The sequence below is a fragment of the Microtus pennsylvanicus genome, chromosome 5 (assembly GCF_037038515.1).
Source record: "Microtus pennsylvanicus isolate mMicPen1 chromosome 5, mMicPen1.hap1, whole genome shotgun sequence".
In the NCBI taxonomy this organism is placed as follows: Eukaryota; Metazoa; Chordata; class Mammalia; order Rodentia; family Cricetidae; genus Microtus; species Microtus pennsylvanicus.
In genome coordinates, this window is record NC_134583.1 from 60649860 (window position 1) to 60669492 (window position 19633).

At 43.9% G+C, this 19633-nt stretch overlaps 1 protein-coding gene across 1 annotated transcript in view; it reads left to right on the forward strand.

Annotated features, from left to right (window-relative positions):
* Positions 1–16005, forward strand: part of Acsm5 (acyl-CoA synthetase medium chain family member 5) — a 32943-nt gene extending 16938 nt beyond the window's left edge. Inside the window, exons 6-15 of the mRNA XM_075972034.1 lie at positions 1839–1982; positions 4029–4182; positions 6505–6584; positions 7979–8102; positions 8918–8998; positions 9115–9216; positions 11454–11581; positions 11661–11760; positions 14892–15011; positions 15362–16005. Of these exons, the coding sequence (XP_075828149.1) occupies positions 1839–1982; positions 4029–4182; positions 6505–6584; positions 7979–8102; positions 8918–8998; positions 9115–9216; positions 11454–11581; positions 11661–11760; positions 14892–15011; positions 15362–15445 (1117 nt within the window). The 3' untranslated portion in view covers positions 15446–16005. The remainder of the gene's footprint in view (positions 1–1838; positions 1983–4028; positions 4183–6504; positions 6585–7978; positions 8103–8917; positions 8999–9114; positions 9217–11453; positions 11582–11660; positions 11761–14891; positions 15012–15361) is intronic.
* The last annotated feature ends 3628 nt before the right edge of the window (positions 16006–19633 follow it).

Sequence of the window (19633 nt, forward strand, 5' to 3'; positions counted from 1 at the left end):
CATGAGGAGACTGAATCGAAGAGATACTGGTCAGAGACATCATCCTGTGACCACCTCAACATTCAAGGTCACTCCGTTACTGTATGTGCCACTTCACCTTAATATCACCCAAAATTGGTGGCAAAGATCACTAGAATTCTCAGCCAGAGCAGATGAGCTAAGTTTAGTGATACACTTAGTTCACAGAAAGCCGTCAATAGTGAAATGGCTGCCTTATATTGGTGCTTGCTGTCTGCCAGGCACTGTGCTCAGTAAACATTCACCTACATCCATTTGTGCAAGAAGGATTTCATAAGGTCTGTTCTGGAGCTCAGAGCACTCTGTGCTTTGGTGCTCAGAACACTGCTTAATCCTTAAAAGGAGCCCCATGGGTGAGAAACTGCTGTTGGAAAAATAAACTGACTCGCCTAGCATGCTGAAAAGGAATAAAGTCAGAATTAGGATGGCGTCATGACTACTTCTGCCTTGCAATGAGCATGCGGCAGGCATTTATCTGGGGATTTGAGAGTTTTGTCCTGATCAGAGAAGCAGACTGCTTCTCCTGGTGGCTCACTCCTGTCACCCTGGCACTCAAAAGGCTGAGGCAGGACGGTGAGTTTGAGGCTAGACTGAACTACACAGCCGGACCATGTTGCAAAACGAAATAAAAAACAAAAAAGGAATAATCCAAAACAGGCTGCTGAGTGCTGGATTCCTGAACCTGGAGTGGCCACCTGGATGACCAGAGGGACTTGAGTATTTGAAATACAAATTGCACAGTCTAGCTTCTGGCCTACTTTGCCAGGCATATCTGAAACAGGGCCCCAGGAGTCCTCATTTCTGAAGATCAGCACATGACACTCTGGAGAGTTGTCAGGTTAATCTAGTTAATCCAGATATAGCCTTTTAATTTCAGCTGTCATTAAAATTACCTGAGCTTAAGAAAAAAACAAACTTCTGATTTCATTTTGATCAAGGTGGAGCACAAATAATGGAATTTATTTTAAAAATTAACTCACACATCTTAAGACACAGCCAGGGCTGAGAACCAAGAACTACCTGAGTCTTCAAATCACAGAACTTGGAAATTTACCTAATCTCAAACCCCTACATTTTTTGAGAAAACATATTTTAGAAAAATATCTCTACCTTGAGGATTGAAGAATTGAATTAGGGATAGAACTATTCATAAATGAACAGAATTACATGCATGAGAACATATGTGTGTGATTACCACAAACTCCTCAGCCCTACTCAAAGCATGTAGAAATCTGTGTGTGTGTGTGTGTGCGCACACACATGCATGTGTATGTGTTGCATGTATATGGTGTGTTTGTGTGTGTGTGCTTGTTCATGTAGGTGTATGTGTATGTATGTGTGTGCAGGATAGATGTTAACATCAGGTATTTTCCTCTATCATTCTCCACCACCTTGTTTTTTCAGACAGGGCCTCTAGCTGACCCTGGAGATCACCAGCTAGGCAGAATGGCTGCCCAGTGATCTCCAAGGATCCCCTGTCTCTGCATCTCCAAGCCTGAAATTACACATGCAAGCAGCTTTTATGTGGATCCTAAAGATCTAAACTCATGCCTGGCCTTGCCCTTACTGACTGAACTATCTAGCCAACCTCATAGATCTTTCAAATGAGCCCTTTGGGCCTTTGGAGCCTCAATTCCCGTGGCTACAGCACTGTTGTAGAGACAGTATCTATCTATCAAGGTGTGCGCAGGGGGCACAATCCTCCGCACACACTGCATGCATGGCATGTTGAAATGGCAGTCCTACCGTTGTTAGAGCTTTGGGAACTGCTTGGTGTTTATGTATTAGCGGTGTCACCTAGCATTCTTGCCTTTTTCCAGAGAGGCCTCTGCAGAGCACAATTGTGTGAGAACCAAGAGTGGAGATTCCGTGGCCATCTACTTCACCAGTGGAACCACAGGGGCTCCCAAGATGGTGGAACATTCCCAGTGCAGCTATGGATTGGGTTTTGTGGCCAGTGGAAGGTATTGGGACAGCTTGTCTAGAAGGTCCAAAACTAAGGGGGGTGAGTGAGCAGAGGGGACAGAGTGGAGGAGGAAGAGGTGGAAATGGAGGCCAGAGGGCAAGCAGAGCATAAGTCAGGAAGGCCTTGAAGGCTTTACACTGAGGAAGAGGAAACTGTGAGGTATTTTAAAATTAAATCAAAATATACAGTGCATACCTTTTATCGTTGTTCTTCAGTTGTTCTAGGGGATATATAAAAATTGTTCATAGTTACGGAACACTGTGTTTCAGTTTGAAACGCATATGTTATACAACCTTTAAGTCATGGTAAAACTACTCATGGGCTCAACCATTTGTCATTTATTTGTGGTAAAATTAAACATTCAAGATCCTTTCTTCTAGGAAATTGTATCAGTTTAAGTGTATCTCGTCTAATATCATAATATATATCCATATTTTGTGCACCCATCACCACTATCTATTTACAGAACTTTTACTTTTCTCAGGCAGAGACTCCGGACCCATTATATAAGAGCCTCCCATCCCCCTCCTCCCCTACCTTTCTGGAACCTTCTATTCTGCTTTCTATCTCTACTACTCCGACTACGTCAGACACCTCGTGTGAGCAATACATGATTATGAAATTTGGCTCCTTTCACCCAGGATAGTGTTTTCAGGGTTCATTCATTTTCTATTCAATTTTTTTTACATCTACCTTTTCATTTTTAATTAGCATACAAGGTGCCAGATATCACCACGGCCTTTTCAAACATAGCGTGTTTCAGCAGATTCTCCTCCCATCTCATCTCCCCGACCCCTGCTACCGCTGTGACATCTTGTCACCTCTCCTCTGTCATGCCTCACGTGTCCTTTTGCCCCCTCCATTCTCCCTCATTACTGTCCTTGGATCGTCTTGGTGTCATGTCTAGTTTTGCGGGTTTTCATATACTTGCGTACATCCATGTACACATTCCAGAAACACATGAGAGAAAACATGTGGGTTTTGTCTTTCTGAGATTCAGCTGCTTCATTAAATATATTTTTCAGATCTATCCTCTTTTTGCCATGTGACCTAGTTTTACCTCTCCTGGACAGATACCCAAAGACTCCGTATCCTACCAGAGGGATACTTGCACATCCATGTTAATGGTGCTTTATTCATGGTAGCAAGGAAATAGGACCAGACTATACACCCATCCGCAGAAGAATAGATAATAAAAATGTGGCACATATTCAGAGTAGAATTTATGCAGCCGTACAAAAATAAAAATTTCAGGGAAATTTCCCTACTTTTATGACTCAAAGATATCACATTTTCAAATCTGCTCAACCGTTGGTAGAAACATGGGCTACTTCTATATTGTACCTACTGGCCCCACTGTTACTTCTTTGGGTATCTCTCCAGAGTAGAATTGCTCGGTCATATGGCAATTTTATGTTAAGCTTTTTGGTTTACATAAGAAATATTGGATATTGTGAGCAGGGTTATGACATGATTCAGTTTAGTTTTTAAAGTCCCTCAGGATGTTGGGTTGATAATCAATAATACTGTGTGACCCAGCATGTCACACTGCAGCTTCCATGACAGGATTCTCCTTTCTCCCCCATTTTTTCTCTTATATCTCACTTTCTTGGGGAGATAGGGGAAGGGAGATGGGTGGGATCGAGAGGCATAAAGTGAAAGACACAAAGAATGAATAAAAATAAAACTCTTCCAGGGCTTCTTGGATACTTATACTTACTAAACTACTACATCCCCATTACTAACTCCAGACTAACTTAGGTGAGTGTGGAATGGAAAAACTGCTCTTATCACAATGCACTGAGATTAATTTTCCCATACAAACTGCTCTCACTAAATGGTGACTTCCTTGAAAGGACGGGACCTGTTCTTCTAATTTAGTCTTCTTAGCCTCAGACACAGATACAGAGAAAGTATTGAGGGAAAGTTCGCTGAGATAGTAGTTGAGCTGACGGATCTTGTATAGGATTCTAACGTGAATAATGTAATCCATTCTAAAGGTGGAGCCATTGACAAGGATGCTCTGACTTTCACTTCTTGGCAGGAGGTGGATTGCTTTGACTGAATCTGACATATTCTGGAACACAACTGACACCGGCTGGGTGAAGGCAGCCTGGACTCTCTTCTCTGCCTGGTCCAACGGAGCTTGCGTTTTTGTACACGAGCTGTCCAGAGTTGATGCCAAAACTATCCTAAATGTAAGTAAAACATTACTGGTGCTGGAATCCCAAGCTTTGCACTTTCTGTGCAAATGCCCTATCACTAAGCCCTCATTTTCAAACAGTCGTACTATAAAAGCCTAAACAACCTTGAACCAGAGGTCTTCTGTATTTGAGTCCCAAGAGTTGAAGTTGTAACCACCACGTCAAGGGTTGAGGTTGTAAATGCACACCACCACGCCAAGGGTTGAGGTTGTAAGTGTACACCACCACACCAGGGGTTGAGGTTGTAAGTGTACACCACCACACCAGGGGTTGAGGTTGTAAGTGTACACCACCATGCCAAGCTCTGGAGCAGCTTCTGTGTCCTGGGTGTGAGCGGAATGAGTGAAATACGTCTTTTAAGGTAACATGAGAAAATGGATGGATCTGATGACAAATTCACTCAGGGCCTTCTCTAATCTGGTTCCTATTCACCTAGTCACCTTCAGTCTTTGCTCATGCTCAATATAAATCCCTAGGCATGAAAGAATTTCATCTCTCCAAACCCTAGCAAGGCCTTTTTCTACACGCCATGCCTCTCTTTCCACAATCTTCTTCCCTATGCTCTTGTCAAAGCACAAGATATCTGTCAAAACTTTAGGTAAAATCAAAAGTCTACTCCTCAAGGTACTCACGGCTGTCCCAGACCTTATCAGGTCTTAGACCTGGCCCTTCCCATCTTCTTCCTCTGAAGTCTTCTCATGGGGGAGGGGGACTGGCCACCCCAGTAAAGACACTGCGTACCTTTGTTCTACCCTCTTCTCTAAGTGGCAAGTTTTGAGACATCAATGTGCCTGTCTCCCCATACCCATGTCTTTGAGACAAGCTAGGTTATATTGACTAGAAATACGGGCTTCGCCATTGGCCATGATCGGACTCATCCTAGTCTCCTGACTTCATGAACCCCACTTTCTACCTCCAGAAGAAAGCGCATACAGCTGCCTGACAATGAGAAGACCCTGGGGTCCTAATGCATTAGCTCTTGCCGACTCCCCATCATTGTTCAGGTGGGAATTGTCAGCCATGTGTGCAGTTTTTCTCTTCACTGTCCCCAGCCAAAGCACTCTATTTATGATCTAATGCTATAAATGAAAATTAGCAGCCTTAACATAAGCATTTATTATCTCACAATTTCCCACGGTTGGGAACCTGGGAGCAGCTATACTGACCAGGTGGTCTTGAAGAAAAGCAGTTTGTGAAGTTGCTGTCAAGATTTCACCAATTCACACCCATACTAACTGCAGTATTATTGCTACTCACAGCAAAGAAAAGGCATGAGCAACCCAAACATTCATCAGAAACTGAATGTGTAATCCAAATACAGCACACATATCCATGTGCGCGTGCAAGCACACACACACATACACATGTTAGTTAGCTTTCAAAGGGAAGCCAATTCTGGCAGTCTGCAATATGATTGATTCTGGAGGACCTCATGCTAAGCGAAAGAAGGCAGGCCTCAAAGGACATTTACTACATGACTCCGTTTATGATAGGCACCTAGAATAGTCATGTTCGTGAAGACAGAGGAGAATGGTGGTTACCATGAGTCTGGGAAGAAGGTAATGGGAGTTCATCACATAATGGGTACACAGACCCGGTGTGGAAAGATGAAATAATTCTGGAGATGGATAGTGTCACAGGGTAAAACCACCTTAAAAATGAACGAAGGAGCTAAATGCCTGACATATGTCTTCAAGGAGAATTTATGATTCTGTGTGTTCACATGGATGCAGGTAAAGGAACATGTGGAGGAATATATGTACATTTATGTGTAAAAGCCAGTGGCCATCTTCAAATGGCATTGATCAGGTGGCACCCGCCCTGTTTTCTGAGACAAGGTCTCTTTAGGCTGGAGCTTTTTTTATTGGGCTAGAGTGCTGGCCAGAGAGTCTTGGGGATCCACCTGTCTCTGCCGCCCAGTGCTAAGTTTATAAACATACAGAAATGCCACACTTGACTCTTTCTCTCATGGACTGGGTTCTGGGGAGCAAACTCAGGCTCTTATGCTTGCTCTGCAAGCACTTTACTGATGGAGCCATCTCCCACGATCTTCAATAATAATTTTTACAAAGCTCTCCTCTAGGAATGCAATCATCTCAGATGAGCCTGAGTAAGCTGTTTCACTTCTGGATTGTAATTTTTATCAGTTGTGCACTGGATACCTGCAGGTAGAGATCACGGAGGTCATTTTGACAGATCCCATGCTTAGTTTTCTACTTCTCTGCTTTGTCCGTGAGACTATAAATATCTAATTCACCCATCTCATCACACCTGAGTGTCTCTAAGAAGACTGTCTAAAACTCTTGTTTTGTTTAGACTCTCTGCAAGTTCCCAATAACCACCCTTTGCTGTGTTCCAACCCTTTTTCGACTGATTGTACAAGAAGATCTGACAAGGTACACCTTCTGCTTGCCAATTCTGGGGTTCTCACACTAGGACCTATATGCAAATTCACCTTTTCAACCCAACTCTTGCTTACCGCGTTCCTCTATTTGTCTTCCCATGGCTCTCTTGAGTCACCTCTGCCTCTTTCTGTGCCTTCATGTGTCTCTTTGCCACTATCTGCTGTCTTTCACGTAAAACACTCCCCCATACCTTACATAAAGCCTTTAAAGACAATTTTGTTGCCCCTCAGAATTTGTACCCAGAGAAAATGGAAAGGATTTAAGGCAATCCAAATATTCAACATTTGAGGTAAACTTTATCACCACCATATACCATACCCTTAGCATTGTATCCATTGTATCTGTGACTTATGTCACAGAAATTATTAGATTTCCACTGACCATCTATAGCTAAGGAGCTTTCATTTGCTTGGACTAACAAGCTCAACCATAGTATACACTACATCTCCTACCCCCAAATGAGTGCAAGCCAACCATTCCTGAGTATCTGTGTTTGGGGACAACACTCTGTGAATGACACTTATTCTGACAAATCCAAGGCACTGTCCACTAGTTGGGCAGAGGGATTTGCTGGGGTACTGAGTGAATCCCCTCCTCGATCAGTAACTTACTGATCCTAACCACTGTCTCCCTTTTCTATTCTTTTCCAAGACATACCCTTCACACGCTCTCATCTTCCTTAATCACACTCCCTGGCCATAAGATATCCAAAAGAAGGGAGTACTTACATGATTTTGAGTGTATTCTTCTAAATATAAGAATCCATTCCATTTATTCATTTCATGTGAATATCTCCACATTGTAATTCTGGCTAGAAGCAGTCTTTGGGTAATTCTTCAAGGCCAATAAGATACTGCCTGGCAATACAAAGTAATTCAATTGAATCAATGGACTCCACCTGGGAGGAGAAAAATGATTGAAAATGTATTTTTACTTAGATAATTTTTGAACTGAGAGATTCATTTGCTATTTATTTAATAGCTCTGGAAATTTTAGATCCAATATTCAAAACTGGGGGATTCTTAGAAGGCTCTTTTTAATCTCTTAAATTTTTATTGATTTATTACTTTGATTTGGATCATTGCCTTGATTTCTTATCAATCAGTTTATTTATAGGTAAATTAATTTGAAAAATCTACTGTTACACCCAAACCCATCACATGAATACAATTTTATCCCGAATTCATTCAGATAGTATAGGTTTGCTTTAATTACTTGCTTCTGAAAACCATATCTGCAGAGAGAGGTTGAACCTCAGGGAACTGCTGTGGAACAGAAGGGAGTTTGTCCTCTAGTGTCTGTGGGACTCTGAACCTCTAGCAGTACTACGGAGTAGGTAGAACTTGTTCATAACGTAGACGGCCTTGTCTTCCTACTTGAGAAAGGTACAAGTTTCAAAGCCTGAAGCACTGTGTGACGGGTGGAGAGGCCCTCAACCCTGACGTGAGGGATAAGTGGAAGAGCCAGACAGGCCTGGAGCTCCATGAAGGCTATGGACAATCGGAAACAGTGAGTTGGTGTCCCAGGTCACCTCACCTGAGCCCTCTGCCCATCATAGAGGATCACTCACCTGCAGCAGGGACTCACCTCTCCCTGACACCTGCCCAACACTGCATGGGCTCTAGGGGACAATGGCAATGAAATGCCATTACCCATTCTTCCTTTTAAAAGGTGGTCTTGGGTAATTAATTTCACATATACATCAGCCTGCAAAGCAGTTTTTCTGATACCATAATTACTTTTGTGTAGCTGTGACAAGATATCTTGCAGAAACAGAGAGGGGAGACTTACTCTGGCTCATAATTTGAGAGGGTCCAGTCATGGTCCCTAGGTCCCATGAGCTGGGAGAACATTATGACAGTGAGAGCTCATGGCAGAAGAGGTTCCACCATGACTCTCATGTTCAGATTGGTCTTCTCTTCTCAGACACACTGACTTCTAGATGATTCTAGATTCAATCCAGTTGACGATGAGGATCAATACTCACAGTCACTCGAGGAAATTGTCTGTCACCCCAGAATAGCCTACCATGTATTTTTAGTTAAGCAGTAAAATCTGCAGCTATCGTAACAGGATGTGGGGGTGAACCTTTGAGTTTAATGATACAATCAAGTTCTCCATCCATGAACATTAATTAGAGAACCCCATGAAGATCTGTTGGCTATGAAAAGATGATAAAGAAAAATTAAGGGGAAAGGAGAGAAGAGTATGAGAGGGAGGGCAAGAAAGAGGGCAGAAGAAAGGAGGAGCTAGCAGGGAGAGCAAGCATGGAGCAGAAAACAAGAGGATGAGGCGCCCCCTCGTGGACATGGCTTTCTTTCCAGGTCTTAATCTGTAGCAATTCAAGAGGCTCAGCAATCAAATCTGGATCTATGGGGAAAGCAAGCCCACCTTACGATGTGCAGGTAGGTAGCCTCTGCCCGCTGTGCATGGAGTTATCCATGTGCTTGGGAGTACAGGTTGGTGGGTACCCTGGCTGCGTAAATGAGGCTCTGAGGCCATGGAATGATCTCTCTATCAGATTGTGGATGAAGAGGGCAATGTCCTGCCTCCAGGGAAAGAGGGGAATATTGCTGTCCGCATCAAACCCACCAGACCCTTCTGTTTCTTCAACTGCTATCTGGTAAGAGGTGGGGACCAGCTGTGAGAAATCACAGCAGTTATTGAATGCACACCCCTGAGAAGCACACTTTGTGAGTATCTTTAGTTTAACCCTTGCAGTAACTGCATGAAGTTGGTTACTATTGTTATTGACCAGGAGTGCTGTTGTTGATAAAGAAGCTCCAAAAGTGGAATGGCTTCCTTGTATATTAGTCAGTGTCACATGACTAATATACAAGGTCAGAGGCTTTAGCAAGAGTGTGCTGAGAGTAGAAACCCAAGACAACTTCCTTATGATAAAAAAGGATAGGGAAGATTAGGTTCAAGGAAGTGAAGGCTTTTTATCAAAGAGCCAATTGCAAGTTTGTATGAGTGCCAACTTTTCAGGATGTTTCTTTCTGGTTTGTTGACTGGATTTGTATCCTGGATTTCAGCCCAAGATTCCAAACTAAGACAGTAATTCTCTCTCCTCTAGATATGCTTTGGCTAGAGTCTCTTCAGCCTCTTTTTTATAAAACTCTCAAACCTGGATGTGCATCAGAAACACCCAAGAAGCTTCAACTATGTGATGCCTACTTACCACTTACACCAAATTAACTAAATTTTTGAATGATAAGGGTCAGCCCACTGGGTAATTCAAAAGGACAGTCAAGAATTGAGAACCACTTGTCACAGAGACACCATGCCATTCATATACTAATCTGAATGAATGTGCATTTTAGAATCAACTCGTCAAGATCCACAAAAACATTGGTTAACAATTTAATTGGATTTTGCATTGTCTGTAAATCAACCCAGAGAAAACTGACACTCTACCCATTTTTTCTAATTTCTTATAGTGTGTGTGTGTGTGTGCATGATGCCAGGGCATATGTGTGGTGGTCAAAGAACAACTTGGGGAAAGTCAGTTCTCTCCTTTTGCCATGTGGGTTTTTAGACTGAACTTTGTGGCACACAGATCTACCCACCAGTCTATTTCAGCAGCCCCTCCTCACTCTTTCTATCTTTCCATTCGTTTCTCTATCCTCTAGCGCTCTATAAATTGATAAGACTTCTGTGTCTCTACCTTATACACTTCTGCTAAGCTATATTCTTAGATATTCATTAATAACTTACCTCTTCCTCAAAATGTATTTTTGAGTGGAAATAAAATTTACTTGCTAAAAAATGTATCCAGGCCAGTGATTTCTGGCAACTATGTGTATATATGTGGTCACCACTGCAGTTAAGACAGGAACATTGTCATCACCTCTAAGTGTTCTGTGAGTTCCTTTATATTCAACCTTCTTTACCCCAGACCTCAGGCAATTGGTGAATTTTTGTTACTAGATAGCATTACATATACTAAATATTTACTATATACTGTATACAACAACTATATAGTCATCTTGTTTCCTTTCTAAAACCTATACATGGAGTCATAAGAGATCCATTTTTATGTATCTTAAACTTAGGATAATTTATTTTCCAGTAGCCCATATTTTTGCATGAATTAGCATTTTTCTTTCTATTAACAAATAGTAACTTTAATTTTTTTTTTTTTTGGAATTGGGCTGGAGAAGTAGCTTTGCTAATAAAGCATGTACCATGCAAGTGTCAGAACCTGAGTTTGAATCCTCAGAACCTACCAAAAACAGTACAAAGTAGCATGAGCATCTGAAATCCCAGCTCCGAAGAGGAGATGGAGCCAGGAGAATCCCTGGAAGCTCACGGACCAGCTAACTGGTGCATGCAGTGCAAATAAACAATAAAGGACCTGTCTAAAAGTAGAAGGAAATGATTGACACCCAAAGCTGTCCTCAGACTCCAACACATGTGCCATGATACTGTGTTCACATTCACACACCCCAAAGTGTGCGTGTGTGCGCGCACACACACACGCACACACACATGCAATTTTTAGAATCATAGCTTGACTTCTTTGCCCTTGCCTCCTGCCAGTGGGGTTTCAAGCCAACCCTTTACTTCCTGTCTTCTACCCTCAGCATATTCACTTATTCAGACCGGTTGCCTCACGTGTGTGTGTATCTTCCTTGAGTTCAATTCTTCTAAGGATGCTAGTGGGCATTTGCTCGCTATCCACCTGGAAGCTTTCATTCAATTAAAAGAGAGGAAGTCACAAATCTGCAGCACTCGAGCCTCCTGCCCTATAGGGAATGAGCCTTGAGAATCAATAGATCACCCATTGAAGGGTTGTTGGCCCCCAAGGTCGGATCCCCAGGCCCAAATGATCTATCATGGTCTTCCCTTGTCTTCTAGGAAAATCCTGAGAAGACAGCCTCATCAGAGAAAGGAGACTTTTACATTACTGGGGACCGAGCCCACATGGACGAGGATGGCTACCTTTGGTTCTTAGGGAGAAATGACGATGTGATCAACTCTTCAAGGTCGAGCAGGTTGCTCTTTCCTCTCCTTGAGGTTCTATAGGGGAAGGAAAGCCATTTGGAAGTTTCTTTTCTCTTCCAGCTACCGGATTGGGCCTGTTGAGGTAGAGAGTGCCCTTGCTGAGCATCCAGCTGTCCTTGAGTGTGCTGTGGTCAGCAGCCCAGACCCCATTCGGGGTGAGGTAAGTGCTCTAGGAAGAACATAATTGCAGTGTCTCCTAGTTAGTAGCACCCAAAGAAACAAGCAGGATTGCCAGGTCCCTCCTTCAATCTCAGCCCCACCCCTAGAACCACAAAGCTGAAGCCCCATCCTCAGTCACTCACTCCTTCTGATTAACCCACCTTTAAATAATAAATATACTCTATGAAGACAAGATGGGAAAATACAAAGTGTAGTTTCACTAGGACATCAGACAATCCATATGAGCCTGATGATTGGGCAGGAGATCTCGGTGGAAGGGAAGACAGACTGCCAATAATCCTCTCCAGTAGGGCAAAAAGGTCCATCTGTTTCAGATAAAGACTTTACAAGCTCACTGGACACGGTTGATGAGGACTGTAGCTGGAAGGAATGGACAACTTGAGGGATGACAGAATGTTTCTACGTGGCCTTGATATACTAGAAGGATGAGACAAATTTAATGGGCTTTCACGGCACAAAGGCAAACCCCCTTTCTGTGGGTTCTAAGAGAAGGGAAAGAGTAGCTCCTAGGCACTGCTGTGTCCACAGTACCCGACAGGAACAACCCAAAGGGGGAAGATTTATCTGGGTTCACAATGATAGGGGGTTTGGTCCTTCATGGTGGGAAAGGAAAAGCAGAGAAAGGAAGTTCATAGTTTGATAGGGGTGGAGTGCAAGTGTATTGTAGAAGTTCTTCAGATCATAGCAGGCCAGGGAGTAGACATCCGGGCAGGAACCAAGGACCCAACATAACCTTCAAAGACCCACTTCTGGTGACTCACTTCCACTAGCTAGGCCACACCTCCCAAAGTTTTCAGAATCTCACAAAATAGGGCCAGGAGCTGAGGAACGAGCATTCAAACCATGTGTGGCAGACAGTTCAGATTCAAACAGGAGCTGTGGTTGCCACATGATGCTAGTGCAAACCAGTTACTCTGGAAAGTCGGAGTGATAGCAAGTGTGTGTTCTCGGAAGCATTAGGGCCAGCAGTTCTCAAAGTCTGGCCCCCAGATGACTCATGGTTGTCGAATTCAAGTTCTGGTTTAAAATACCTACTTTTAGACTTCAAGTTAGATTTGCTGGATCATATTGACTGGAGAGGGGTCCAGCTCACCTGCTTTGGCCTGAAGCCGTTTGCAGAGTGATTCCTCCCTAAAATTTGAGTTTGCAATAGAAAGAGAGAAGTGTGACTCTCATGAATGTGCTGGAAAAATCGCACCTGGCAAGGAACACGCGGTTCTGAACATTGTGGACTAACTAGAGTGTTGATAAGCAGACACCCTCACGTTATTCCATGGAGAGCGCTTGGAACATGGTGTGCACATACCAGATGCTCAATAGTACAGCGTCACAGTACTCATGACCAGAGACAGCTCTTCCGAAAGGCCAGCCTTGTCTGAACACAAAATGATAGTGAGCTTACACTTCTGGGACGTGTGCAAGGACAAACACCCCTTCACAAAAAGGAGTTGGTACAGTTTATTGTTGGAGAGACCTGCAACCAGGGGCCTTTTAAGCTCTTCCACTGATATCAGAAACCACTTTATTTTTGAGACTATAATATAATTACAACTTTTCTCCCTTTCCTTTCTTTCCTCCATGTAGTAATAGGAGCGGCAGGGCTGCGTCCCCAGCACCCCGGCCGCCTGCTACCTTATGCCCTGAAATAATTACACAGACACTGTATTCTTTTAAACACTGCTTGGCCCATTAGCTCTAGCCCTTACTGGCTAATTCTGATATCCCGATCAACCCATCTCTAATAAACTGCGTAGCACCGGTCTTGCCAGGAAAGATTCAGCATGTCTAACCTGGTGGCTTGCTCCATCGTCTGCTTCAGAGAGCAGAGCTATCGCGTCTGCCCGGGAGAGGGGAGCATGGCGTCTCTGAGCTCACTTCCTCTTCCTCCCAGCATTCTGTTCTGTTTACTCCACCCACCTATGTTCTAACCTATCAGGGCAAGCAGTTTCTTTATTTAATTAACCAATGACCTTCCTCCATCACCTCCAAACACTTCTAGGCCTCTCTCAAATTTGTGACCTCTTTTTTCACTAATTGTTATTACATGTATATATGTATGTACATTTATATTCCGAAATATAACCGGTTCAGTCTGTATAATGCGACTTGTCTATATGTTTCCAGGGCTGATCATTTGGTATTGGACAGTACCAGTAGTCTTTCCTATGGAAGACTCCCCCTCCCATTCTCAGCATTCCCTGGTTGCCTGTGGTTCTTTGTATAGGGTTGACACCTGTGGGTTTTCCCCCTGTCCACTTTGGCATTTATATCAGTTTCATCCTTGTTCAGTTCATGTTGAGGCAGTCATATTGGTAAGACTTTATGGGTACATTTTCTGACATTTTTAGGAGACAGCTTTGAAGGTATTTTAAAATTTATTTACTGTGTGTTGTGTGAATGAATGCACATATGTATCACAGCACATGTGTAGAGGTCAGAGGACAAACAAACCATGCGGGGTCCGTGGAACGAGCTCAGTCCATCAGGCTCAGCATCAAATGCATTTACCCTAGGAGCCATCTCATAAGCCCAGGAACTATGTAGAGGCAAACTGTAGGAGAAACCCGGGGCAGACAATGCCAAGGAGCAGAATGTTCCCTGTAATGATAGAAACAGAAACAGTGTAGCTTCCTGTTGGCTGATGGGAAATGCACATGCAGGTGCTCTCCAAAGACCCAGCAGTCCCACAACAGGGCTGTGTTTTTCTCTGCCTGGGCAACCCAGTCCCACTCTGTCCTCCTGCAGGAAAACTTGGAAGCAAATGACCATTGTTGTGGTGAAGCTACTTCCTCCAGGAGGGTTGCATCTTAGGGGACTCCATGCTGGCTCCTAATGGGGTCATTTCAAGTATGGGGAGTGGCATGGGAAATGAGGTTCCAAAATGAGTTCACTAAAGCCAATGATTCTTTAGTTGTTAATTTGTAACAGGCAGACAGTAGGGACAATGGATGTTATTCATATCACTGACTGTGCTCAACAAACCAGTAGAACCAGCAAGAACTAGCAGGACCCCCATGGTAGGCTAGTATAAGCAGCCACATGTGCACAAGGCTAGCCTGAAGAGAAAAGCATCATTCCTGAGGGCTGGGTTCTGGGGTTCCCTCCCTGCAGGTGGTGAAGGCATTCATAGTCCTTTCTCCAGCCTATACATCTCATGACCTGGAAGCACTTACTCGGGAGCTCCAGGAGCATGTGAAGAAGGTGACTGCTCCATACAAGTACCCCAGGAAGGTAAGCACCAAGGCCCTAGAACATAAGCCGAGGAGGAATCAGGTGGGTGCCTGCTCCCTGGACTGCTCTCCTATATAGGGCAAGGCTCTGCACCAGAGGTATGCACACCACAGTTGCTGCTTTGGCTTTGTCTTTCTTCAGTAGATATTTCTGAAAATACATTATGTTCTTGCTCTAAGAACTGCTCTGTGGATGAACCAAAGGGTCTGATGAGAGGTGAGGGACATGTGCTCTAAGCTCTAGCAGTTTCAACTTTCCTATGAAGCAGTAAACGTAACAACATAAGAAAAGGGTCATTCTGAGAAGTGACGGTTTGTAAGCATAATTATATCTGTTTGTTTGGTTACTAGGTGGCTTTCATTTCAGAACTGCCAAAGACTGTTTCTGGAAAGATCTTAAGGAGTAAACTGAGAAACCAAGAGTGGGGGAGATGAGGTGCAACCCAAGGAAGATGACAGGATGCTCTGATGGTTCTGAAAGAAGACGGAAGTGGGATTGGCCTGCCCCTCCTTGGAGCCCCATCCCTTCAAAGAATAGGCATCAAAGATGGTCAGCTCTGGATGGGCACTGTAGGGTGATGTTGGTAAAGGTGAGAGCATCCCTGGTTCAGATCTCACAGTCACTGCCCCATCCAACCAGTGTCCCATGGTTTCCCTGACTGGAGACATCCTCACCATCTGCCCATTGGTTTTACTAAGAGAATTCTGCTGTTCCTGGGACAGATAGATCACCACAAAACCTTAGGGTGTCTGTGGTCTCATTATGCCAGTGGGAATGTAAAACTTGACCCTTTGGATTAAGCCATTTGATAATGGCATCTGGGCCATCACACTTTGACAATACTCTTCCATTTAGTAATCATACCTTTGGGACTCACTATAAAAAAAAACAATTCAAAATGCAGAAAACATGTGGTATACAAAAATATTCAGTGAAGCATTGTTTATAACTGAAAGCACATGCACACAATTGAAAAATAAACTAATTAACACTAGTTTGTCCAATTAATTTAACTATTCTATTACTTATGCATAATTTGTGTCCTAAAAATCATGCTATAGTTTAAAAGGAAAACTGCCACTGGGAAGCAGCTGTAAGGAAGCACACCGGAGACATCACTGGTCCTTTCCCTTAGACATTTGCCCTCTTCTGTAAATGGAAGTTTCTTGTCTGACTATTTGTTCCCAAATACATGGCAGTCACTTCCCAAATTACCACACAGAGGCTTACATTAATTATAAAGGATCAGTCAATAGCTCAGGCTTATTACTACCTAGCTCTTACATTTAAGTTAACCCATATTCCTTATTTATGCTCTGCCATGTGGCAGTACCTTTATCTGCATGGCACGTTCATTTCTTGCTCCCTCTACATCTGGCTGGTGACTCCTCACTCCACCCTTCTCCTTCCCATCATTCTTAGTTTGTTCACTTGCCTATACTTCTTGTCTGACTACTGGCCAGTCTGCATTTTATTAAACCAATTTGAATGACAAATCTTTACAGTGTACAAGAGGATTGTTCCATAGCACTCTCCCAAGTTTTCTTAAGAATGAGAAACAACTATTCCAATGAACAAGTTATTTTAGAGAAACAATCTTCTCTCCTGGGCCTGGGAGACAGCGCTGATCATAAAGCTGTTGTGTAAGCATGAACGGCCTATTTTCAGATTCCTGACAGCCATGTAAAAGTCAGCTGTGGCTATACTCATCTATAACCTCAGTCTTGGGGCAACAGGAAGACAGGAGGATTCCCAGAGCTTGCTGGCCAGTCAGCCTGGCCAACCAGTGAGCTATATGTTCAATGAGAGGTCTCATCTCAAAACGGTAAGGTGGAGAACAAGAGCGGAAGACTGTAAAACATTGACTGCTGTCCCACACACGCATGTGCACACCCATGAGCAGTGCGCGCGCGCACACACACACACACATACTACACTATACACATATAAGTAGCCTCCAAAAGAAACAATTTTCTAGCCTCCCATGCCTCATATCTAGCTTTCTGTTCACAAATCAATGCCTATCCTAGAACAGTAAATATCCCAGGGCACAGTGGCAAGAAGCCAAGTTCTAGGCTCTGGAATCTAGAAGGCATGGCTTCAGATGACTGAGACTAACCACAAAAGGAAGAAACTGGTGGAAACTCAAAGCAACACCTGGGACCTCTTTCCAAATCCCAGCATTTCTCCCCACTGGCTAGTATGTATTTATTGAGCACTGACTCAGTGTTGGAGCCTGTGAACATGATAATAAGCAGAGTCAACCTATATGAGTTTGCCAAGGCTGCTCTAGGCAAGTCCCAGGATGGGGTGGCTTCAAAGCAAAGATTTGTTTCCTCAGTTCCAGGGGCAACTCTAATATCAAAGTATTAGTAAGTTGGCTCCACCTGAGGCTTCTCCTCACATTGCAAGTGTTGTGTTTGCCCTATGCCTCTAACGCTCTCCTCCCATACATGCAAAAGGTGCACACATACTTGCATCTCAGCCTCCTCTTCTTTTAAAGACACACATCCCGTCTACCACATTAGGGCATTTGGATGCTCAGAACCTACTTTAACTTGATTACTTCTTTAAAGACTGACTCTGAGTAAGGGGGTGGGGGTTGCAAGCTGCAGGGGTTGCCTGGGTGAGAGAGTGAATTCAAAGCCAGCCTGGGTGATTTAATGTCTCAAACTAGGTCAGTAAAAAGAAAGGTTGGAGATATAGTCAGTGGTTGGACATTTGCCTAACACATGTACAGCTCTGGATTCAACCCTCAATAACACAAAGCAAGGGAGTAAGGAAGCAAGAAAACAACCAAGACCCTGTAGTCACTTTCTAAGGTTTTAGGAGTTAGGATTTCAACAAATAAACTCAACCCATAACACTGCTTACAAAGTTTAGTCTAGTGGAGAGGCAGCTATTATTTATTGTGGAGCAAAAGCAATAAGGACAAGACTGTGATAAGTGCCACAAAGCACACAGTGAGTGACAGTTCTGGGGGATTTAGGGTACACGGAAATTTGCATAAGCTCACTCTGGTGGAGCTGGGGAGATGACCTAGCAGTTAAAGACCTTACTGTACAAGTATGAGGAGCAGAATTCAGATCTCCAGAAACTCATGTAAATGCTCATGGAGTGTGGTGGTCCAGCCCTGGAAGGCAGAGATGGGAGATCCCTGGAGAAAGCTGAGTAGAGAAACAAAACATCAGCCAGCCCTGGGGATTGACTGTGGGATCCTGCCGCAGTGGGTAAGGTGGGAGAACAATGGAGGACGGTTCTGACATTAAACTCAGGCTTCTACATGCGTGTGCAACCCCTGCCCCACAACGTGTGCATGCATAGCCTCACAAGAGTTCATAATGCTCCTCCACACAGGCGTATGTCTCCACAAATGTAGAAAAACATGCATTTATATGTGCAGGTGATGCACACGCCCAAGAAAGGTGGGGCAGGGAGGGAAGTCTCCGGTGAGCTGGGATTGAGGAAACACGGACACAGGTAAAGAGAAAGAGTGCACCCTCTGGGCAAAGGATGCAGGCGAGGTAGAAAGAGCAGACATGCTGCCAGGAGCATGCCACACCCAGGTTGGGCCAGCCACACCCAGGTTGGGCCAGTTGCCACGCCCTGGCAGCTGACAGTGCTTCCATGCCTGCCCTCCTGTGGGCAGATACTAATAGTATCCTACTTTAGAGATGGCACTGGTAGGCCCAGGCATGAGCTGACATCCACACAGCTGGTATTTCCCGGAGCTAGAATTCAAAGTCAACCGGCCATTGCTTCACTGTCATGAGTAATTCAGGGTGGTTTAATTTAGGTGTTGAGTCTTTGTGTATATTAGAAGTATAGACATCATTTTAGAAAATAAAATCTTAAAGCAATGTAGAATGCCATATTTGTTAAAGAAATTTGTTTTCTGTTTGTTTGTTTGCCTTGCTGTCTTAGTTAGGGCTTTTATTGTTCTGAAATGATACCTTGATAACAGCAATTCTTTTTTTTTAATTAAATTTATTTTTAAAAACAATTTTTTCTCATTTTACATACCTATCCCAGTTCCTACTCCCTCCTTTCCTCCTGCTCCCCCCGACCCTAGACCCTCATCCATTCCTCAGAGAGGTAAGGTTTCCCAAGTGGAATCAACAAAGTCAGACACATCACTTTGAGGCAGGACCGAGGCCCTCCCTCCTAAATCTAAGCTAAGCAAGGTATCCCTCCAAAAAGAATGGGTTCCAAAGTGCCAGTTCAAGAACTAGGGATAAATCCTGGTCCCACTGCCTGCCCCACAATCTGCCCGAGTCACACAACTGTCACCCGTATTCAGTTTAGTACTAGGCAAGTTCCCCCCATCAATCCAGAGTCAGTGAGCTCTCACCAGCTCAGGTGAGCAACCACAGCAACACTCACTTTAGTTGGGGTGGCTTACAGTTCAGAGGTTCAGTCCATTATCATCATGGTGGGACGTGGCTGCATGCAGGCAGACATGGTGCTGGAGAAATAGCTGAGAGTCCTACCTCTTGCAGACAACAGAAAGTCAATCGAGATACTGGGTGGTATCCTGAGCATAGGAAACCTCAAATCCCACTCCTTCACACTTCCTCCAACAAGGCCATACCCACTCTAACAAAGCCACACCTCCTAATAGC